At 34.5% G+C, this 25,253-nt stretch overlaps 1 protein-coding gene across 1 annotated transcript in view; it reads right to left on the bottom strand.

The window, feature by feature from the left end:
• The window catches only part of ntrk2a (neurotrophic tyrosine kinase, receptor, type 2a), an 85,841-nt gene that overhangs the window by 46,865 nt on the left and 13,723 nt on the right, over positions 1 to 25,253 (bottom strand). Inside the window, exons 8-12 of the mRNA XM_088910294.1 lie at positions 24,665 to 24,964; positions 18,477 to 18,506; positions 9,027 to 9,076; positions 8,536 to 8,635; positions 1,698 to 1,796 (exon numbers count right to left, since the gene is read on the bottom strand). Of these exons, the coding sequence (XP_088766420.1) occupies positions 1,698 to 1,796; positions 8,536 to 8,635; positions 9,027 to 9,076; positions 18,477 to 18,506; positions 24,665 to 24,964 (579 nt within the window). The remainder of the gene's footprint in view (positions 1 to 1,697; positions 1,797 to 8,535; positions 8,636 to 9,026; positions 9,077 to 18,476; positions 18,507 to 24,664; positions 24,965 to 25,253) is intronic.

Below are 25,253 nucleotides of genomic sequence, written 5' to 3' on the forward strand. Positions count from 1 at the left end.
AGAGGATTTGTGTCCACTTAATTTTGAAAGCCTTTTCTGTTTCTTTTCACTTTCTGCCAGGTCACTGGTGATCTTTTTAAGAGAGAAACGTTTCTTCTTTATTGTTCAACTGTCTTTATCATTGTGAAGATACTAAAGGGCAGGACCTATCACTCTGGTTCTTTTGAATTTGAATTTGAGAGTTTAAATTAAAAAAATTTAAAAAATTGACGTCTACTTCAATCCCCTTTTCTCCAATCCTCATTCAGTTTTGAATCCTTTACTAAATGGTTGTGGTGTATTATTAAACTTTGGGGAGCATGACATTTGTAGTCTTTATACTGTAGCTTATTTATCATCTCCTTCACTCTTTTCTAGGCTACAAGAAAAAACACTTAAAAAATACTCAGAACATGTAGATTTTCACATGGTTCTCTTACTTCAGTTAGTTACATTGTTTCAGGTATTCTGAAAGCTGTCTGCAGCCTTCGGACTGAGAGGAAAATGTGCACTCCAGTAGAAAGGGTAATGGTTTCCTAAGTACAACTGAAGTACAATGTCAACAACATTGTATTCACTGATATATTTCACTTGTAAAGCATTGTCGTAAAAAGCTCCTTTAATTTTAACTGTGTACACAAATACATATCTGTATTCTAATGTCAACACGATATTTGCATTCCACTTCATTTTTCAGTGTCTTTCAAACATAGACTTGTGATCTGAAAAAACCCTTGGTTCCCAAAGACACCCATCGTGATTCACATTTCTATCTGTGCTGTTAATGATGCTCAAAACCATGGCAACAGCATGCTGTAATCAGAGAAAAATTCTTTTTGTCTATTTTTTTGACTGAACAGACTAGCAGCATCAGCTTTATTGACAGCCTGCTGCAGCTTTTTTATATACAGTATATACTGATCACTAAATTGGCTTACACCTGCCCTTGACAAGAAAGATGATGCTCCTTTGTATGGTTTGCCAGTATCTTTGATTATTTTTATTAATTTCTGGAAATTGTAGTCAATCACTATTACAAGCTTTGGTAAATATATAGTATATAATGCTCAGCTTTAACTCTCTGTTGTCTAAGTGCACTGTTTTTGCATGGCTAAAGTAAATAAGCACTGTGGAATATTATGAGTATACTGTGGCATGTGAACTTCAAAAACCTAAATTGTCTGTATGTATTCATTCATTACTTGTACTGTATTTCACTCTGATTTAAAATCTGGAATTGTTTACCAGAATATTGATAGTTACAGTATTAACAAAAGTCATGAAGGTGAACCAAGTGAGATGACTTGGCCACAGAGAAAATATCAATGACTGGGTTTTATAAGTGAAAGTATACAATAATTTGAACATGACAAGCAATTCACTCAGAATTAAACTTTTCAATATGTATCATGATATATTTTCATTTCCCCATTCCTTGTTACAATACTATATGTACATAAGACTACATAAAATCACAACAATTATACCCAAAGAATAAATTGTACCATTGTCAAATATGAAGACATCAACACTATAACTAATGTTAGTAGCAGTGCATTATATTAGTGTATTAGTTTTAGTAGAGTACATTGTACCATAGTAGACTTATTAGTATTTGTGCTGTTAGTCTAATTTAAAATGTTTAATTCTTATTGCATTATATCTAACATGAACAATACCTTTTCGGTAGCATTTGTGAAAGGATGCACCACACGCACCTTGTACTAATCCATTATCCCTGTGGCTTCCACAAGAATGTTCAATAGACATTTCCTCCTCGCAGGGCTGCAGTGCTTTATCAGTTTCTATATTGATTTCTGTTGAACAAGGACAAACTGAAACATAAGCTCCATTGCTTAAAAAAGTTTTATGTTATCCACACAGAATCATTGCTCTGTGTTATTCTATAGCATGCTATACAAATGAGCCAAAAAAGCATGTTTGCATTTTTTTCTACTATTAAGAGACCAAAGTTACCTTTTAACCCTTCATTTCTCAGTCCTCCTTCACAAAAATACAACTACCAGATTTACAAAATACCCTCTTTTATGCATATTTTAAAAATGTCAGAAATGGAAAAATTGCTTAATAATGTGCTGCATGTAATTTCTTAGTGAAAATCATTATTGAAATGGTCATTGAGTGCATGACATTTTATAAGACCCCACTTTAAGAGTACATGGTTACATTAACATAGGCTGCCCAGACAACAACGGATAAACCTGATAATATCAAGCCCAAATAAAATACTGATTTCTTCTTATTGTTATTATTGAAAATTATAAACTGTTTATCTTCTAGATAACAAAGGCCTTTGCAATTCTTTCAGGATACTTGCTTTTTATGTTTAGGTGCTTTATTATTTATTTCCCTGTAGGAATTTCAACAGACCTACAGTTGTTCCATTTTGAGGTGTATCAGTTGTTTAAATGTTGCTGAGAAAATAGAGCAGATAATAGATGATTCCCTTTGAAATGCACGTCCCTTACCCTAACCCTAATCACCCTGAAACACAGCAAGACCAACAGGAAGTTACCTGTATAAAAGAGATATTGTTGCTCTCAGTCTAAAGAAGAGTGGCACAGCCTTAAAGGAATGTCGTTCACTGACAGGCTAAAAGAACTAAGTTATTTTAGTTTTGAACAGAGAAGACTTGATTATGGTATTTAGAATCCTCTGAAGTATTGACAATATGAATAATATTTATAAGAATTAAATATTACAGTTATTACATAACATTTATCTTATAGTTTATTCTGCATGTGAAACTACATATTCAAATAATGCATTTGGATAGCAGTCATGCTTTGAAAAGTCATGGTTGATTCTATCCCAAGACAATATTTCAATTCTGCTGAAATATGTCACAGTCTGTCACACTTTTCATCAAGATGGGTTATAAAATGCACTATTGGGATTTTATAATTTCAGTTTTAGTCATTTCAATTGGGAGTTTCAGATGCATACCTACTGGGATTGCTATGTAGTCTAGAAAGATTTTCCTGGCTGTTCTTAGCCGTATGCTTACATTGTAGTATACTGCTGAAAATACAATGATTTAATTATTTTTTCTAAATTTACAAACCCAAAATACCTTGAAATGTGAATCAATACTGGTTCAATACTGGTATTTGAATGCATTCATTTTTCCAGAACTGTAATTTTTTTTCTGACTCTTAACCTTTTCAAAACTTCCATAAACATTTTTTAAATGCACAGATCTGATCATTACTGTATAACAATATATAATAATATACCTGGTTTTAACCATGTGTAAAACTCTATGGTCAATTCATTCATTCATTTTCTAATCCTTATCCAGTACAGTCACAGGAAAGCTGTAGCCTTTCCCAGCAAACAAAAGGGCACAAAACTGGGTGAGATGCCAATCTGTTACAGGGCACACACAGACAAACCCAGACACACACACACTCACACCTGGGGCGAGTTTTCTCAGTAGTCTCAGTAGTAGCAGTAGGTCTTTGCACTGTGGAAGGGAACCAAAGCACATAGAGGAAACCCATGCAAACAGGGGGAAAACATACAAACTCTATATAGATAGTACCCCAGGTCCAGAATTGAACTCAGAGCCCCAGTGCTGTGAGGCTGCAATACTAACCCCTGTGCCTCAATGCAGTACCAAAATTATAAGTCCTTGTAGTGAAAAATAATAAATAATCTAAAATTAGGTCAAACAAATTTATGATTCAGCTGGAGCCAACCACAGACCTGAAGATAAAATCAAACTGTCCTACCTGTTTGTCTAGATAAAGAGTCGGGAATCAGTTATCAGTTCTGAAGAAAATACACTTACACAATACAAGTATGAGCACAAGAACAAAGGATGCTCTGTTACCTAAACTGTTTCTTAATTGCTGAAGCCTGGGGAATGATTTGTGCAGGTGTTCAGGGGTGTGTTCAGAGCACTCACGTTACATGAAAAGCACTCAGAGGGCGGACTATTCACTATTTAATTACCGATTGTCACTAGATTCTCACTCAAAATGGTTAACGACCGAGTAGCACAGGAACATAGAGATTCCAAAGCAGTTGCCCATTGCAGATGACTGCCCAGCTTGATGTACAAGCCTGTGTTTCCTTGAAACTAATTTACAATCAGGCTTTATTCCTCTCATGGAAAATACCCATCATGACAAAGAAAACCTAACATGTCTTTCCAATATTACATTATGTTCATAAATGGCAAATTAACATTTGTTTTTTTCCATCCACTACAGGAGGCTGCTTTTGTGATTTAGCTTACTACAACCTATACATTAAAAAAATAGAACATATGTTACAAATATGTACATACAATGTATTTTTTAAATGTATGTACATCGTTAATTCTATCAACATATGGGTTCTGTAAATCTCTCTTTGTTCACAATAAACAATAAACAACAATAAAATCCTCTGTGCTCACACACTGTACATGAAGTCTGTTCAACACTGGCTTTATCATAGTTTCCTTGCAGGAGTTTGGTATATCCAGAATGAGAAAAAAAGATGATTAGGCACCTCTTATGCATTGATGATCTTCCTCTGATGATTTCAGCACAGGCGATAACCTTTTTTCTGACTATGACTAAGACCCAATCAAACATTTCAGTAATGTGTGCTTCCAGTAAGTCTCAGAGAAGTCAAAGCTAGTAAGCAAGATGCTATTCATTTAATTACATTCTAAGAGCCTTGTAGAACAAAATGTGCCTGTTACTCAAAAACACGTCACAGATTTGATGAGGTGGGAAAAAGGAATTCAACCACAGTCCTCTTCCTATGATAATGCAAGGTTAAGTGAAATAAGATGTTAACCTAAGAGTAACTACTTAGATGTCAATGACTGGTAAGTTAGCAACTGATTCAGAGTAGTCATTTACAACTGATGTAGAAAGAAAGGCAAACACATGGAAGGGCAACTGGTAATATCACATCTTTGCTAAATAAAACCTAGTTAAGTTTTAATTTTGTCAGTCACTAATTTAAAATAATGTTTTTGCTTTTTTCCCTTTTTTGAATGTTAAAATTCATATGCATATACTAAGCCTTTTTAAAAAACTGTACTGAGACTTCACATATATCATTGAAAACATAACTGAACAAAGCTGATACCTTCATACTACATACAATAGTTCTTCATATTATGAAGCACAGATATAATACTAATGAATAATATCTCCTAAAAGTTAAAATAATTCTAAATAATATCCCCTTTGGAATAATAACACCTCAAATGTTTTGAAAGTGTGTGGCAAAATATTTGAAAATTGCATTCTCTTAGAAAAAAACTCTTTATAAGACACAGACAGCAAATGAAATGCAAAGGAGGGTGCTGTGAGAGTGGTTTGCAATATCAAACTACATAACTTTAAGAACCTACTTAGAATGAGAGAGGTCAAGATGTGTTTTCTGCCTTAAAATAACAGTAGCTGTACAACACTTCTTTAAAATACTAGAAAATCATTCTTGATTTTCTCTTCCTCAGCTGTACAAAATACCATTTTGATAAAATCTAGGCTTGAATGACTGAAAAAGGATGCCTACTCCACACAAAAACAAGGAACCATTAAAACAGTAAGCTACTGCAGTCATCCAAAACAGACCACTTTGGATGCTTTCCTTCCTAAGTAAGGGAATCTCTCATCTTCACAAAAGGCAATGACTGTTTCCTTTCCAAGGAAAAGTCATCCAAACCATTACCCATGTTAAGTACTAAAGTGCTCTCTAAGATACTGAGGGACATGTGGAGACGTTTGTGACCTTGAAAGTGATTTATTGATCAGCCAGCACTCATTTGAACACAGGGAAAACTGAAACCTGTCCTCCTGAATCATTAATAAGGATGCTTCTATTGCACTCCTGTGTACCTCCAGTGCCCTCTGAACGGACCTAAGCCCACACACCCTAACGTTACTAATGCAAAAAAGCAGGCCTCATTCCTCTCACATATTGTTACATTATTGTCTGAAAAATGTTAAACAGATTCATAAAGGATAAAAATGCTAGGACAAATTCATAAAGTACAACTGCCTCAAAACCAAAAACTGAAGCTTAGAGACAGGGAACTAGGCACGCCCCCAAAATCGAATACTTTAAGAAAGAATTATGTTTGACCTACAGCCTTCAAGAGCAAATGCATATTGATTTAAAGTGAAGCAAGTTGCACTGTTAAAAATAAAAAAGATTCCAAAGTTTACATAGATTTTTTTAACAGAGATACCGTGTTCAAATAATTTAGCACACCATTCTCCCTGTAAGTAAATTTAGAAGGAATAAATCCACTAGTTCAAGGTGAAAATTCTTAGTGCTGGTGAAATCTAATCCAGATTGCTTTACACAGCCACAACAAAAAGAGTGCTTGGCTCTAATAGGATTGTGGGCTTCTGCTGATAGAATTGATAAGTAGCCTGTATAGACATGCATTTAAAAATAGAACAGATGCCCTACTAAAATCTTAGTTTTCACTTATATATTTAGCAAAGCCAATCTGTCAACTTTAAATCAACAAAAAAAATTCTGAAAATCAATCAGAGACGACAGTGTTAGCATGATAAATATCTTAAGAAAACAACACCTAACCAAATTGTAAATGCACATTTAAATTATAACCATATATGTATTACAGTACATAACCATTTTAAAGCAAGCAATAAAACATTCAATTTGATTTTTATTTATGTCTGGAGCTTAAGGTTCACATATTCTCTGTGGCAAAAAGTTTCTGTTTCTAGATAAATAGTAAACATAAAGGGCTTAAATATAATATCAAAATCTGGAAAATTCGAAACAATTCATATCCATGGAAAGTTACATAAACTAATGAGGACCATAAAAAGAGACTTAAATACATTAAATAATTGTATGGTATCGGTACTATTTTATCAGCACAAAACAAAACCAATGCATCCTGTATTTAATTCTTTAGGAGTTGTTCATATTAGTAATTTATACATATTTAAAGACAGACAATATAGACAATACTATATTATACTAGCAGAGCTAATTTAGCAGAAAAACAAGCACGATAAAATTTTTACTTGACAAATAACAGAAATAACAAGAAAGTATCCCTCTTTCCGTACAGTTTAATTATTTAAAACTACAGCCATCATCACAAGCCTTTATATAATGAAGTGGCTTTGGATAAGGAATCAATGGAATTCTATAATTATATCTTTGGTCTTACACATTACCGGGTTAATGAGTGGCCTAATGTAAAACCAAAATATTAAAATATGTTTGCTTCCCTTGAACAAACAATTTTGTATCCATCATAAAAACCCAGCCTCGGATATGTGCTGTGTATGAAATTTCATCATAAGATCACATCTGCATACTCAATGGAAGCATCTTTAATATACTTGTAATATTTTATTACATAGAAGGTTAAAGTAGTGATACTGTGGAGAATAAACATCTATTACAATGAGTGAGAACAAACACTGGAAAACGTAAAGTGAACTTTATCTTAAAAGGCTGTTCATTTCCTTATTATTGGTAGTTCTGAAAAAGGTACTGAAATCCTTACTACATACAATATGCTCTTTAAAAATAAGCCATTTTGAAATAGATACTGTAAATATTATGCTCCCTATCATAAAAGGTTTCAAAATAGTTTTTAAATTTCCAGGGGATTTTTCCCCTAATCAAATATAAATAGAAAATGAATCAGTCACAACAATCACTGAATCCAGATACAAAACTAATATTTAAAAAATTAAGTATTATATACAAAAGACCTAAGATAGTGTGCAAAATTAAGGAATTCTGGTCCCTAGTGTGCATATTAAATCTACAACCAGCAGCAACTCACAGCATAACTCCAAATATGCCTGGAACCATACAGACTGGTGTGTTTAAGGTCATGAACTTCACTGTGACATTGTATGATCTCTGAATATATGAATGTTATTTTTCCTCTTTGTCAGTAAATTAAAACAGATATCCACATAAACAATATTCACAGTTTAGCTGGACATGTAAATAACTAAAAGACACAAGGGACAGTTTAGAACTGTTCATCAATATCACAAAATATAGATCTTCAGCAGGGCTATACTCAGAATTATCATAGTGCTGGAACTGGAACATGTGCGACTCACAAATATGGCTTCCCCAGTTTTCTGACACCAAGCAACTTCACAGCACCATATTTTATTCAACTGAAGATGAACAATATTTGCTAAAGTACATAAACCTTTATCAAGATGCCACCAAGTAATTCACAGTTTTTCTGAGTGTATTCATAGCAGCCTGTGGACTTGAAGTAAATGTCAATGACTACCAAGGTACTAAATTTCACCTTCAGAACACAGAAGGACATTTATGAAGTACTACATTGTAATTCCAAAAGGTGTATTTATAATTGTGCCTTCATAGTTTAGATACCATGTTAGAAAAAATAAAAAGTCAGTAGCAAGAATCAAATAATCCCCTTTTTTATGTAAAACACTAGGATCTATCAGGTACACTCAGCTCATTTTCTAAAGCTTGCCCATTTTAAAATCTAAGCTTTGAAGAAAACCCAACATCAAAGAGTTTAGAAAAATGGCCTACCCTTGATTCCGAATTTGGAGTTCCTTCCGAATTTAAGGATGATCAACATCAGTACAAATCCTGTGAAGGCTACTGCTGCAATTCCCACTACAACATACACCTGAAAAAAAAACATTAAAGATATGAGCCCTTTAATTCTTCTCTCTTTTAATTCTATCTCTCTTCCTCACACATTGATGAAATGCAAAAATGTGAAAAAGATTAACATTGTTTCCTTGTTTCAAATTAGAAAGTAAACATAAAAAATAAAGAATTGCCTTTCATGTAAAACAAATTTAATGAAATGGCTGTGGTAAAATGTACACATTTTAATAATAGGTTTTAAAAACTAGAAACTCTTGAGGTGTACAGTATGTAAAGGAATGTGTTTACATAGATGGAGGGGATCTGTAAATTGTTATGGAGGTTCAACCATTATTATTATTATTATTATTATTATTATTATTATTATTAATAATAATAATAATATTAAAATTTAAACTTATACTTACAGCAACACTATCCTCATTTACTTCTGAATCCATTGGCGTGGTATAATCTACTTAGAAAAATAACATGAAACGGCATGGTTATTTTTTCCAACAAAGAAAAAAATGTTTTCAACAACATAGTTTAGGATACCTTTGGAATCCTTCTCTGGAAAGTTATAATTATATTGTGAAACTTGTGACTACTCTACAAAGCTGAACACAACAAGGACATGCATGAGTTCTTTGCAGTTATGCAGCAGAAAACGGTTATTATTTCAGAGTGGAACAAGACATGTTCCAATTTGAATTTCAGTATCGCAGCCAGGTCTTAATTAATGCAATATAAAGATTAAATGAATTAAAGGTTTACTTTTGTGTGAGTCGCCTGGCAGAAAGAAATGTAGTCTGCCTTTGAGAACTAGGCTTACAGAACCTTCCCTCTTGTGACAAGGAATGAGCCAAGGAGCTGCTGCGAGAGTGAAGATGGGGTGGAAGGAGGAGTGTGAGAAAGAAGCACAAAGGGGGTGCTCAGCAGGCAGATATTTATGAGTATACAGGCAGGGGTGGAGTGCATAGGAATTTGCCTTCTTCCCAAACTTCTGTTTAAAAACACCATAGGCCATGTTTTGACTGAAGAAGGCACATCTGCATCCTGCTTACACTGTCATTCCTTTTTTATTTTTTTTTCTCGTGTCAGGTATAATCCTGTACATCATGTTTTGTTGTTGTAATTTCACGACTTTGTAATGAGAACTCGCAAACTTCTATGATGTTTTTCCTTATCTTTAAATTGTTCAAAAGGGGGGTTTCCTTCTAAAACTTCCACTTAATGAAATCAAGAATGAAAGAGGAGATAAGTAAGAGACATGCAAGGTCAAATATATTCCATACATTTCCTCTGTGGTTTATTTTCAGAATAAACAATAATAAAAATAATCAATACTTGTAACTATCCATAATTAAATTACTATTCACAGATAGAACCAGACAATATGTGTCATTAAACTTTTCATGCGTCATTTGTGAGCTTGCAGAAGCTCTACACGCACTTAATTTCATCTAAAGAATGTGAAATCTCCTCCTTTTCTAGAGGACAATGGTAACTGCTGCCCTGCTGGTAATTACTAGTTTAAAATTATGTGGCTAATTTTTTGTAGAATGAGGAGATAAATATATTTTGGTCAAATATAAAGACGTTACAAAATTTGCTCCATCTATTCTCTACACTGGACATAATAGTCCATTTTTTCTAGTGATCTTGATTTTAAGACTTAAGTCAAACATAGATCTGGCATGCTGCAAACTTCACTTTGAAGTGCTCTCCTAAAGCCTAAAGGCAGGGTACTAGGGTCCTATAATCCCTCTTACTAGGAAACTAGGAAAGGTCAACATGATGGTCTGATAAATGAATACAGCATTTGATTTTATATAACAAACCGTAATATTTTAGCACATTTTTCAACTTCAGCATTCTGATATTTTTTTATGATTCAGCTACATGGGCTGAAACTTCATTAGCCTCTACAGTAATTGCACATTACAAGCCCATCACTTGATGACCAATTTCCATTGGCTAAAGCCAACAGACAGCTATCAACACACACAAAATTTCTAAGTTGAGAGCTGAATTATTTAATTTAATTAGGTCTGGTGGAACCAATAGGCAACCAATAAGTACACTTCCATTCTCAAGGTTCAGAGACAATTGTTCAATTTTCAAAAGCCTGTTGGGTTGAATTGGGGAGAGAATATGTATGGATCTGAACATTTTCAGAAACGGATAAACACCAAAATCACCACAGTCCAACCACTCTTGAACTAAGAACAAGTAGTTCAATATTCATATACTGTGTGAGCAATACGTTTCATGGTGGTTTCTTAAAGGTGTCTTTCTGTCCAAAGGTCATTCGTGATTAAGAGTTTGTAATGTACAATATGACTGGCAAACAGGTGAAACGATATGATTTGGTTCAGGCAAAATCTGATGTTGCACTAAACCCTATTCCCTTTACAGTATTTTTAGCCTTTGGGCAAAATAGTACCTCTCTATGAGATTATATAGTGTCCACTGTGCTATTTACTTAGTTGATTATCCATCCATTTTCTAACAGCTTCTTTAAATTGAGGGCCATGTGGGAAGCAGAGCCTATCCTGGCAAAGAAATGGGCGTAAGGCAGGGTACAGACTGGAAGGGAGGCCAGTCCATCGCAGGGCAGACAGACAGACACTTACGTCATGGCCAATTTTCCCAGAAGCCAATTAATCTACTAGTATGCCTTCTGACTTTGGGGGGAGACCAGGGCACTCAGAGGAAACCCACATGAACACGGGGAGAACATACAAACTCCATGGAGATAGCAACCCAGGTCCAAAACTGAACACAGATCCCCAGTGCTGCAAGGCAGTAATGCTAACCACTGTTTCACCTTACCACCCTAGAATATTATATACATCATTATATGATTAAACACCAAAGAACTGCACCAAAAACTAGAATTCAAACAAAAGAGGAAAAAGAACTGGCAGTGTGTACAAAAGAAAAAGGATGACATTATTCAGACCACTGTCCATACTATTTCATTTATAGTCTTATAGACTTATAGTCTTATGTTTCATTCTTATTCTTAATAGTGGCCCTAACTGTTCCTTTAATGCAAGAATGTTAAAAAATGAAAACATATCAGCAATATATTCAAAACACATTCATATTTTTTTATACATTTTGTCTTCAAACACAAATAATTAGTTCATGTTAAAGTTGTATAACTTTCCTGGACTACCTTCCATGTAATTTCTGTCACAAAATGCTTTATTATATCACACAAAAACAGAAGCATTTGATCATCTTAAATCAAAGTTAGCAAACTTTTCATCTTGCATTTACTCATGTGCTAAGAACACTTGAGAATTATAAGAAAATTATGCAGAAAAAATGGGCATTGTTAGGATGAAGGATGTGACTGATGGTGCATAATGGCTGCTTTTCATTGGTGGAAGACTGGGTCATCCTCTTTCTGGATGAAAAGCACTATAATGCATGAATATTTTAATTCATTGGCTATCCATGTCAACTCTGCAAACCAGGCAGTTTTTTTCGTGGGGAGGAGTTATTCCAAAACATTGCAAAACAGGTACTATAAACACAAAATTAACATTATTTCTTAATTTCTTTGCTTATGTTAAACTATACTAGCTATTAATTAGTGCGCGAGAAATGGCTAGAAATGTTTCCCTTTTTCATCAATATCATCCCACCATCTATTATTTTTAATTGACAGGCTCTTGAGAAAAGTCTGCAAGATTTTTAAAAAAGAGGTCCCAGACTGTGACTAACAAAACTAGAACTTTTTGTACAAAGTACAATGATTCTAGCTTTTAGGTTTGCACCACAGTTAAACAAAAGCGTGTACTTGATTTAGTCCTGTCATAGATTCAGCACAGTGTCAAATAACATTGCTGACCCCTGCTGTAGTACAGTAGAGCTGTAGTGTAGAATTGAGATGATATATCTATGTCATCCAAAAATCCATTACTGACAACTATGTTGTTTAATGTGTAGTATCTCACAATGATTTTATACATCTGTTTAATGTCTGTATTGTAGAGCTACACTTACTGTACATATTTCTGTCATTTTACCACTAGAATTCAGTAGCTTGCATTTTTTTAAGGGATTCTGTCATTTTTATGCCGCAAAGACCCTCAAAGAATTGACTGATACCTGTCAGAATTATGACAGGTAATTATTTGTACTTAGCACTCTGCTTTGCCTAAACACACACACTCACACATCATCAGTTCAATGTGAATGAGGCTTTGGCATCTCTAACTCAATTTACACCCTGGTTAATTGGATGGTACAGAATAGATCACTCACATTTCCCAAGTAACCCAAGTACTACTATTGTATAAAACAGGCTCCTTACAAATTTGCTCTATTATTTTTATATAAAATATATTATTTCACGCTGACATCACTAGCGTTTAGATGCCAAAAGGAAAACTGCCTCAGCACCTGTAAGTTCTAATACGTCTGTCAATACCAACGAGTCATCAAGTCCTATGTAAGTAGGAAAAAATTCTCATTGTTAGATTTGGATTCATTTGCACAAGCCTTAGGCAGTCTCAAACCATAACAAAAAAGCTAATTCATTTGTAAGCAGCTCAGCAAGGAACAAAAAATGAACAACAGCTCAGCACACTCTTTCTGTAGTATGAATATTATCAACCTATTGACAGAAGCCTTTCAGATGTTCCCCTACAAGATCAGGTTTCATACTAAATAATCAAGTAATATTTATTGAATTTCTCATTGCTCTCAGCAGAGTGGTTCCTGAGAACTTGGTAGGTTGAATGCATTTTCTTCTCAAGATACCTAAGGGTCTTTGTAACTGCTTGGGCCACAGTGCATCTACAGGAGCTCCTCAACAAGTCAGGAGCCATCTAAAGCTGTTGCCAGTTTGATTATTGAGACTCAAGAGCAACACACTTGATGTGAACCACCCCACTTGTTCGATCTGTTGGACTAAACAAGTGGGGTTTGTAAATGTTGCTGGATTTGTCAACGTGCCTGAAATGTCTAAGAAGGCTGATGTTGCTGAGCAACAATTGTTCATTATCTATTGTGTAACAATTCTACATGGCAACAACATGTGACATGATGAATAGCTATTGAGGAGTGTAAATTATAACTATTTAAAAAAAAGATTTTTTAGACACTTTTGAAGACAAGATAGGCTTCAAAATACTTCAGAATGTTTTATTTTCCACTTTATAATATGGATATTATAATTATTATCAATTATCCTTCTTATTTTATTTCCATAAACTGACTTTCCAAATAAACCAACCTAAAACAAAATCAGTATTAGATATTAAAACACCTAATACACCCTTCTATTTTAAAAAAAAAATAACATCTGAATTCTACATGCGTTTTAGTGTTTGATGGCAGCTGCCTGTGTTCTGGGATTTTCAAATATAGAAAGCTACTGTACCATCATGTATTGTGGTAGAAAGATTGGCACTTACACACAATCTCCATGCAGAGATAGCACCCCAGGTCCAGAATAGAACCCAGGTCCCCAGTGCTATAAGGCAGCCGTGCTGACCACTGAACCACCATAACACCCTAGCTGAATGGTCCAAAACTCTGATCTAATTTGCGCCTAAGGGATCTTCCTTTATTATGCAGAACAGGTACTAATTGACACAAGACCTCTAATGAGGTATCTCATTAGAGCAGGTTTACTTTCTTGACTCTCTGTAAACTACTCATATAAAAAAGGCATCATTAAATAACCAAAAGAACAGTCATAAAGCAAAATCCATCCTATGGGATTGCAAAAAAACCTTTGTTGGCCCTGAAAATATTTTGGGTGTGCAGAACACAAAATTAAAGAGAATGACTGGGACCTTTATAGAAATTAACACACCTGTAATTACATAAAAAGTTTAAGGGAAAAAAAGACGTAATAAAATTGCAAGCAATTTATGGTGCCTCTGGCATATGCACTCATATAGTACATATTGTACAGTATATATTAATAAAAAAGTGCATATAAACACATTTTGACAAGTTAGCTCTGATCCCTGATTTGGGGAATTGGGGTCAGATTTTCTCTGTTCATTTCCTGATGTTAATAATTTGTTGGCAACATGCCTAGAGGAAAATGCCATGACTCAGTATGTTGAACAATGAATTTATTTCACTAAGTATCAGGACTGAAACCAGATATACTTTTGACTAAGCATGCAGAAACATTTTATACAATATATGCTAGGTAAGATCGGGTAGTACGCATGTCTGAATGGTTGAATAATGATTGACTGAGCTGGTCTGGAGAGTTAAAGCTTTTTTAGGGGGAGGGGGATTTCTGATTGTTAATTATACTTTATGCACAAACGTAATGCCTAAGGGGAAATAATATCAAGAGAATAACAGAGTTAAATGAAATTATGATGGTTAGGGATGTATGTTAAAACAACTGCATTTGTTGATTAGAGTGACATAAAGTGCATGCATTCTATGAAAAAGTCTTGAATACTACAGTATATCCTAAAGTACATGTCTTCTTTATGAAATGCTATTTAAAAGGAATGCTTATACTATATAATGTTAAGCTACTTTGAACTGGATGTCACCACTGTGATACTCATCTAGTTCAATCAATACCTATGACAACCTACTGTACCATTGTAACATCCATTACAATGGATTCTAGTTAAATCCAAATTGTGAACAGGCTTTATACAAGCTCAGAGTCATGAAGCTGAAGTACAGTAGTTACTCAAGTAGCAAAACTAACTCATTCAGCAGCAGAGCACATCAATAATGGAGAAGTGCATGCTCTCTCTTTATAAAAAATAAAGTCACATACTTACAGTAACAAAATAACAGTGTTTCAGATAAAAGCCACCTCCCAAGTCAACATCTAGCACCTAATTTTGACAGTGTCAATGATTTGCACCTTTTATATTGATTTATCAGAATCTGCACTTGATACGTTTCCTTCATTTAATAAAGACATTTCTACAATTTTTAGCAGAGAATTGTTTAGCCAAGCAAATTTCTAGCAGATAAATTTTTATCTACTAAAAGAATGTTAAGAATATTCCGTGTATGTAAATTAGTACTTTCAAATCAGAGCTTACAGGTAATTGATCTTTAATCACTCAGCTTATCGGGATTACATAATATGTCCATACTCCCAAACCCTTTAATAAAGTATTATTTCTCTGTTGCCATACACAAGCTTTACTGACAAAATAACACATTACACAATAGGAATACCTCGAATTATATAAGTTTAGCTTGTGCTGTCCTATGTATATTATTCTATCTTCATCTATACATGCTGTATATGAAATATATCCATTCTCTCTATTTATAAATCACATTGCATTGAAGAATATCTGGTGCATAAAACGAATTAAGACATGGGCATTCCTTGTTATATTATATTTTTTAAAAGCACAAGAATCTAGAGAATTATTGTGACCTACTCGTAAGTACATTTTGCTCATAATTATTAGGTGTAGCATAACATTTTTGAATGTGCTCTGTCTTCAGTGTAACGTAGATAAAACCTACAGTATATTCAGCAGCACAACATGCAATTTCATAACACGGATGTATTGATATTTGTTGTACTGTCTGACATTTTCCTTTTTATTTATTTTTGGAAATTAAGATAGAAATTGTCCCAGAAGAAGCACTGCAAAGAATGATAGATAAAGTTCAGATATGAAATCAAAGAAAGTGCTGAATACGTCTAATACCAATGTAAGGACATTTATAACTTGGGGGAGGTTACATTATCCCTTTTATTTAGACTCTAAAAAAAGAATTACCAAAACTTTGTATTGAATTCTCCTAAATTGCTGAAGTTGAGATGAAATTTGATATGGACTAACTGATGAATTTCCTACATATTTTTAAATGGTTTAGGAATTAGGACGGATTTGTAAAATGGTTGCTAATTTTGCATATGAAAATGTCATATAACATAATTCATTCATTTATGTGTAATCAGAACAATACACAAGGTCACAAACATTTATTTTTAGTTCAATAATATATATCACACAGAAAATTGTGTTTGTCACACTTATCTTGTGTGGTATTTAGATGCTAGTTTGTATCTGGTTAAATTATCTGCAGACTTAAAAGTTCAACACAGGATGGCATGGGGGTGCAATGGTTAGCACATTGAGTCCTGGGTTCAATTTCACACCTGGTGTGCTATCTTCATTGAGTTTGTATGCTCTCCTTGTTTTTGAGTGGGTTTCCTCTGGGTGTTCCGGATTCCTCCCACACTCCAAAAATGTCCAGGTACAGTAGGTTAATTAGGTTTCTGGCAAAATTAGCCCTAGGAGTGATGCATGTTTGCATTTGTGTCTGTGTGTCTGTCCGTGATGGACTGGCGTCCCATCCAAGCTGTGCCCTGCCTTGAGCCAGTTATTTGGTGAAATAGGTTCCAGCTCCCCCACAACCCTTCATTGGAAGAAGCGGTTAGAAAATAGATGGATGGAAGTTCAATATAAACTGTAGCTATGTGTGTTGTACATAGACGTCAACATGTTTGCCTTTTTTTTCTTGCTACAATATAAAATGTACTATTTTTGTTCAATCCATTTTTTTTTCTCCTCATTGAGACTCAACACACTATTTGATGGGGAGGTTTTTCATACTTGGCAAGTGAGGCCTGGCAAAACAGTAGTTTCTGTAGCTTCTAACTGATTATACATATGACCATGGAGGAAAAGATGTATACTTCATACATGGTAAAAAGATTTTTCACAATATTTTATGTCCATTCGGCTCAATACAGAAATTTAAACATTCTTTACTTTTGGCTTCCACTGCCAGTTTACCACTAACAAAGCACACATAAGAATAAGGGCAGCCGGTTTGGATGACATTTCCTAGGTTTCCTGGGTTCAATTCTGGATTCTCACCTTCTGTGAGGACTTTGCGTGTTCTCCCACATGTTCATATGGGTTTTCTCTGAGTGCTCCACTTTCCTTCCACCTTCTAAAAACAGGCTGACTAGGTAAACTGCCGTATATAAAACTACCTGTGTGTTATGTGTGCTCGATAAAAGGACTGATGTCCTATCAAGGGTGTTGTCCCAGCTTGTGTTATACACATCTACTTTAGAATAGGCTCCAGACAGGAACTCCACAACCTTTACTACCATGGAATAAACAGTTTTCTGATAACTAATGGAAAGACAAAGAAACAAATATGATATGATCTATGCAGGCCCTGAGTTACATTTAGTTAAGCAAATGGATAACACAATTTGGCATATTCCTTTTCTTTGAAAATAAAAATGCCTTTGGCAGGGTTTGTGGACGTAAATCCTAAGGCGCTCACACCTCCACACTTGAAGTACTTATCAGAGATGGCACTATTGTTGAAGATTTGAAGCAGGCAATTTAATTTAAATTAAAGCAATGACCCTAAAACCTCCATATTTTAGTAAAGAGAACATGCTGTATATGATACAGATAATTCACAGTAATAAAAAGCAAGTTTGCAATTTTCTCAAAACTTGAAGAGATACCTTCAGCACCATGGAGAGAGTCTATTCTGCTTTGTAAGCAGAACCTCGTATGGTTTAAGCCTAGTTCCTTCAAAAAAAATTCCACCTACTCTAGCTTTTCAGCCCAAAACAAACCTGGGTTTCAATAATGATCAGGGAAAATGGAAAACACTGCATGTCACTACCAAAAAAACTTGACATCTGCTGCAGGTACTGAAATAAACAAATTGTATTGTAAAAAATAAGACTTTTTTTCTAATAGAATTGTTTGAAAGCATGACATGACAGTTTTAATTAACAGGTTTTCAGTGTCTTTGGGTAAGGGAGTTATGTGCTCATTTTCATTTTCCTTTTTTATAAAACTTTAAAGGTGTCTTGGTTACTCTATTAGCTAAATACAAGTATTAAAAAAGAAACCTACCATAGTAAACAGGATCTGTACTAGATTCCCCTGTAAAAAAAAGTAAAAAAGCATTGTTTAATATGGTTTCACAACATAAAAGTGCAAGAAAAAACTCTCACAAATAAACACAAACAATAAATATATCGCACACAACCCGACACTTTCAATTTGTTTGAACTGTCATAGTTAGAAATCCTAAGCAGAGAAAAAAAATAATTACTTTTATCTGTTCTTTACTAGCTTTTTCTTCTTTTAAATATCTGTATCGTGAATCAATTTGAAGAAATAAACAATTGTTTGTCACTTATTTAACTCATAATGTCATCATTGTGTTCAAACCAGTCTTATTGTAAGTTACAAGTGTAAATCATATCCTCACAAGAATCAATTCAACCTTGTTTTTTGCCTCCTAAACTAGTAAACTACTACTAAACTAGTACTTATGGGCACAATCACAGCCATAATTTGTTTTATTTTGTTTGGGACATTAAAATAATCTTGGGACACGTTTAATAAAACTTATTTCACTTAGTCTGTACCATACAATTTCACTGTAAGACAAATAAAATATCTCATTTTTATTCTAGAGCAGCCTAACTTTTCCATCTAGTGTGGTCTATGTTGGTATGATTTACTCATTCTTAACACAAAGATATTGTCTTTACGTCTAGTATTATCCACTTACATAATCACTCCTTTATTATTCTTACTTACTGGATGAAACCCAGCTTTTACTATTACTCATCCTAACCTATAATTAAGATTAAGAAAAAACTAATATTCATCCTTTTCGTCTTTCAATGCTCTAGTGAAGTTAGTGAGGTTAAGGTGCATTCCTGATAGGATGTTAGTCAAGTAATAAGGGAATTTGTTCAGTGAATTTTCATGCAGTTTTGAATGATAACCTCTTAATTTTTCATTTTTGTTCTTCAAATCTAATTTTTATTATAATACACCAGAAGAGTTTAAAACTAATTATAAAAACAATCACCAGAAGTTTAAAAAGAAAACATAAAGCTATTATATTTAAATATCTACTTTGTACCTAATGCAACATTACTGTAGTTTACTACAGAAAATCACCTGTTCACCAATATCTGTATTCACACAAGATTCTCACTAAAATAGAATAGCCATCAGTACAAGAATTACTTCCGCAATTAAGTTTGAGAAAATATACCACAGAAATATTGTAGATAACTGCATAATAAGAAAAAAAACATAAAACCAAAAAGAAAAAATCCTCCTAGAGCTACTAAACACAAAACAAATGTGATCCATGAAGAATAAGAAAGAAAGAGTTTGGGTCTTCCTGTCTGGAAGAAGAGAAAGGAAAAAAGAGGCCAATAAACTTTCAAAGTTAGTGCCTTGAAATGACAGTTACAGACTAAAAAACAATATATGAAAATACTGTAGTAAAATTCCCAAGGAAACCATTCTGTTAAAATCATCACGTCTGGAATGTTAAACCCACAATAACACACAGAGAGACCAGCTGTTGCAACATCCATTAGCATTTTGAACTAAAAACCAAAATGCATTAACTGAATATTCTCACTACACTATTCACAACTGAACAGAGTTGATTACAACAACAATAAAACCCAGACTGCATGAACCATTGATGTGAATACACTGTAGTAGGTCTGTCAAATTCCAATTCCATACCCATAAGGGTGGCATATTAAAGTTCCAATGGAATGGAATTCCAACGTTATAAGGGTAGCACATTAAACTTTGGCATAACTCTCCTGGCAGAGGTATTGACAACCTGATTGTATAGTCAAGGCTGACAAGACCCCCCCTCACATGTGAAGAATGAAACGGGGAGCTGATGTAAGGGTGATGACATACTGAAGTCAGGGGAGTGAGAAAAGTTGGAACCAAAATGTGTTCAGGAAGTGAGATATTTACACATAGGACAGCAGAAGTGGCTGAGATCAGATTCTGACCTCCTCTGTTTCTGTTTCTAAGTTATACAGTATTTTAGTAATTGGTTCAAAGTTTAATTACTGTAATGAGACAATGGAATTTGTAGATCAAGGCTCACAAGACCCCCCCCCCAAAGCCCCCCAGAGTTATTCAATGACCAGAGCTTGTTGTGTACAAGCTTCTGGTTGATTGGACAGTAGTTTCAGAGGACCACTAAGGGCTCCAAAAGATGCTGCACCAATCCATGAGTACTCTGAAGCCAACAGCTCTGTGTCTGGCTTTAGTTAACGCGATGTGGAAGTTATGCAGGACCCAGGAGTGAGAAACCATTTCCTGATGCTTGTCGGTAAACTGATGGAATGGCAAAAAAGTGAAGGGAGTAATAAGTAACGGTAGATTTGAGTTTGAAATGTTCTGCCTTGTCTGGTCCATCGGTCCTCCATGGAAGCACGTTTAAAACTGAGAAGAGGATTCACTTCTTTGCCAAAAGGTTGTGGGTGTGTGAAACAAGTTATTCAGCCATGTTGCTTAATGCAGATACCTGGCTTCTTCAAAGAAAAGGCTCCATGAGATCCTTGGTTCAGTAACTACCAAACAGGCCAAACTGGCCAAAAGCCCTCCTCTAATTTGTAGCCTGCCTTCTCTTCTCTTTTTCTGAAGGACTTCTTGTTTGGCCTTTGTTCAGTGATACTGTATTTATCGTTGGGGTAAAGTAAGGACAAGAAAGAAAGGGTGAATACTACAAATTTTATTTTGGGTCAGGCCTTTAATGAAGAAAAAGTTGGACTTTTTAAAGACCCAAAAGAATAAAAGTTATAGCAAGCTTTATAGTGGTGATTTGTTCACTGCTTGGTGTAGAGTCTACATTCATTAAACTGATTCACAAGTTGGATATTTCTCAAAGTCTTTGGAAAAACTGCACACAAGGGTGCATGCAAGGCAAGATATTTAAAGGCTACAGAGCAAAAGTGGGAGACATTAGAATCTGACCTCCTCCCGAACTTCTGTTCACACATTCCAGAAGTATAGAATCCATACTTCTCACAACAGTGCAAGAAAACCCAAAGTAAAACATATCTTTCAAACAGAGTTTGAAGCCAAAGACTTAGGTCCAGAAAAGAAAATAACTGAGAAACCAGTAGACATGATCATACATAATATTCGTTGACCTTACATTCCAATTTACAACACTGGCGTAATGACAAACTGGCACAAGATGAAGTCTCGGTTTGTACAGCTTGCAATAATAATTTTGGTTGTAAGTACCACAATACTTGCAACCAGCATATTACAGTTTTTCTTTTTAGTTTTAGCTGACATTTACTGTAACTTATTTTACACTTAGAAATTTTCAGTTTGAGCATCCAGGTTTTGTGTAAAATATTAAGCTTCAAGAATGTGTATGGCATCAGTTTGTAATTTCACAAAATGAGACACCAAAGGAAGAGTCTTAATATTTTCGCAAGGTACTGTAGTAAGGCCAGAGAAAAGTGAAAGAATTTTGCATAAATGCATTTACTTCTGACTCCACCTGGACAAGCTTTAATTTTTTATTTCTTTAGAGGATTAATTTAATTAACTTAATTTTTTCTTTCATTAAAGAGGCCTGCTTTTGCATTATTAACTTCCTTTGAACTGCATGCCTGACATATAGAAAATGTCACAATTCATAGTGTTAAAGAAAAAAACAAAAAGAGAGAAGAAAAAATGGAAAGAATGAAGAATGCTAATGTCAACAAATAAATCTGAAAGCAGACTTTAATACTGTAAGGATGCTACCAATATGTTCTCCAATGAATTACTTAAAATCAGCCAACATCAGCAACAACCTGGGCAACATACACAACAGCAGGTTTTCTAATGTGGAGCAGCCTAGGCATCATAAACAATTTTGATTTTCCCTGTCCCTAAATTAGTCTAATTTCAGACAATCTATTCTTTCACACCTCTCCTTCTCCATCGACCAAACACATAAAAACATAATAAAAAGCAAAGTTACAAAAACACAAAGTTAGAAAAATGAGAAAGAAATAAGAATGAAAAAGAAGCTCCTAGAGCTATCTGCAATAGGAAAATCCAAAAGAAATATGATCAATGAATTTGTTGTTGCTTTTTCTTCATTGATCATATTTCTTTTCTAGGAGCTTCTTTTTCATTTGCTGTCTAACAAACTATTGGAGAAAGCTAGCCAATCACCATTACCACAACTGCATGAACCCTGTTCTTTAACAAATACGTGGAAAAATTAAAAACCAAGAAAAAAAGACAATATAAAGTGAAGGCAGACTAGACCATCTGGACTAAAATATTAATTAAAAAAACACCCAACAATAAGATTCTGAAGGAAACAAGAAACTGTACCCGCTGGGTATTATCTCTGAACAGCCTACACTTTTATTTGCTACAAAAAATATTGACTTCTTGGACCAATACCTTGGAGAGAAGAACACTATTCTTCAGATAACGGCAGAAGACTGTTAAGAAATAAGTTACAGAATCTGAAGCCAAATCCAAAAATTCAGACAATAAAAATCTGCTACTACAGGGAAACGTGTTAAAATGGCCATTCACAAATTTCACAAAAACATTGACCATGAGTTGAAAGCAGTAGCGTAGAACTGCTAAGTAAAAATGACGAAGTTAAGCCTGTTTTCGAAGATGACAGCAACAATGATGGGATCAAATACTATAAGGGGGTGTCGGAGAACCACACCTGTGATCACATTTAGAGGTGAAACACCATATTGGAGATATTACTTTAGTGAACTCTTTTTGCCACATTGATTCATCTGAAGCCTGTAGTGGAGTGCATACAGTATATAACCACTACCTACTGTATATGTCTTAAAGAACCAGTTTATGTGTACATCATGATACAGAAACAAAGCATGTCTCTGTTCTGCTAACACAATTCCTCTCATAATGGAATTGTAAAAAGATGGTATGTGGAAACTGAAAACTCCTATGGAAAAGGAGTCATTTGATAGCACTGCAGTAGTCTTCAAGTACTTGGATGGCAAAATTCAATGCCCCATGCAAAAAATGAAGCAGGTGCTGACACTGCTTCTCCAGTTATGTACTACAGGTTAACTGCAAAAGGAATTGAACATAAAAATACACTTATACCCACATGCTCTGAAACCATGACATTTTAGCTAATGAAATTAGTTGTTTTCCATCTTTTTTGTATACTAATTTTGCAGAACCCAAATAAGCTGATGGAAGTTCTATGAACTTTCTTTTCCTAAATGTTTCCTTTCATAGCTGACATCAAGCCACTCTGGCAGAATGAGACCAGGAGAAGCTTCATACTAAATCATGTCCTTTCACTCTTTTCTCTCATGGACTTCAACTTTGGCCCAGGCAGTTCTGAGGAAATGGATCTTCCTCAGGTCAAAAAGAGGCAAGAAGCTAAAGTAAAAGCACACGGAACATATATAGGCTTCAGGTATTAGTTGAATTCAAATTTGACCTCTTTGCTGGTGTTGTTACACAAAAGTGTAAACATGAATATGACATTAAAAAGAAATTAAAAGAAATCATTAACAATTATTGATTCTGTGTCAATGTTTATATGCAGGTCTCAAAGTCCCAAATTTACAATCCATTCTTGTGCAAAAGTGACACAGTGGTGAGGTAACAAGATAACATTGCTGTACAGAGTACAGATTTATGAAAAATCGTTCGTATTAACAATGCTATTTCCAGAGCATTTCTGTACTTGATACAATAACAGAGAGTTAGATCACCTCTTTGGCTCTAAATTCAAATTCACTGAGGCCCTTGGGAGTGTGGACTGTCTTGCAAATAGCTACTTAATCAGAATGGTTACCAATCATTACTGCATCTCTTTCCATCTGTGACCTCAGTGCGTCCTGTGTCACCTTGCATTATGAGACTATGCATAGCAGTGGAGCACCGAGTCCCTCACTATAGTACTCTACAGCACATCTGTGAGCTTTTTGTTGTCTTGGGTCTGTTATAGCTCTCAACCAGTGAGATACACTTTAAACTTTGAGAAAAAACTCTGGACTCATCTCTATAGCCCTGGCTATTACTCATAGATACTGGTGTATTCATGAAATTATCTGATGGTTACAATTACCCAAGAAAGTTGCCAAAAAAAGTACCGCTTTCCATTATTTGTTTTAGAGGAACTGTCACAGTAATGAGATTTTATTAGTGTGTATAAATTCTATTTACTGATTTGGATTTGGATAAAATGTCTTTTTCATTTTTACCCATATAACAAAAAAAACTTTCTATCTACTTACCATCAAATGGGTCCTGCATAAACTGAGCATACACAGTACTGCTGTCATTGCCATACTCATTCTTGGCTAATAAGGTGTACTGTCCGTTGTTTAGGTGAGTCGGGCTGTCTAGTTGTAGGCATCCGTGGTGTTCACTATCCAGAGTCTCATGAATCATTGTCTTGATGAAATCTGTCTCTTGTAAAACAGCTCCTTCATAGAACCAGTGCAGTGTAGGCTTTGGGTTTCCTCTCACACTGAAGGGAATGCACCAGTGATGGTCTGACATGGCTTGGGCTAAGAGCGTTATTTTTGGTGCAACTGAAAAGATGAGGGAAATTTTAAAAATCATTTGTTATCACCATAACGACTCATTCAAAATAATTGTAGTTCTGTGGGTAATAATAATTCTAATGACTCTAAGCAATATAAAACTGCTAAAGCCCTGTCTTCTGCTCATTATCATTAACAGTAGCATTAATAGTAAGTATTTGTAAAACTAGTAACATACAAAAGTTTTTTTGAGAAATTTCGTTTTAGAATATTTCTAAAAAAATTAAGAAGAATAAGAAGTTTCAATTTCATAATTAAAAAAAAATATTCAATTTTC

The sequence above is a fragment of the Atractosteus spatula genome, chromosome 3 (genome assembly GCF_055471065.1).
Source record: "Atractosteus spatula isolate fAtrSpa1 chromosome 3, fAtrSpa1.hap1, whole genome shotgun sequence".
Classification (NCBI taxonomy): Eukaryota; Metazoa; Chordata; class Actinopteri; order Semionotiformes; family Lepisosteidae; genus Atractosteus; species Atractosteus spatula.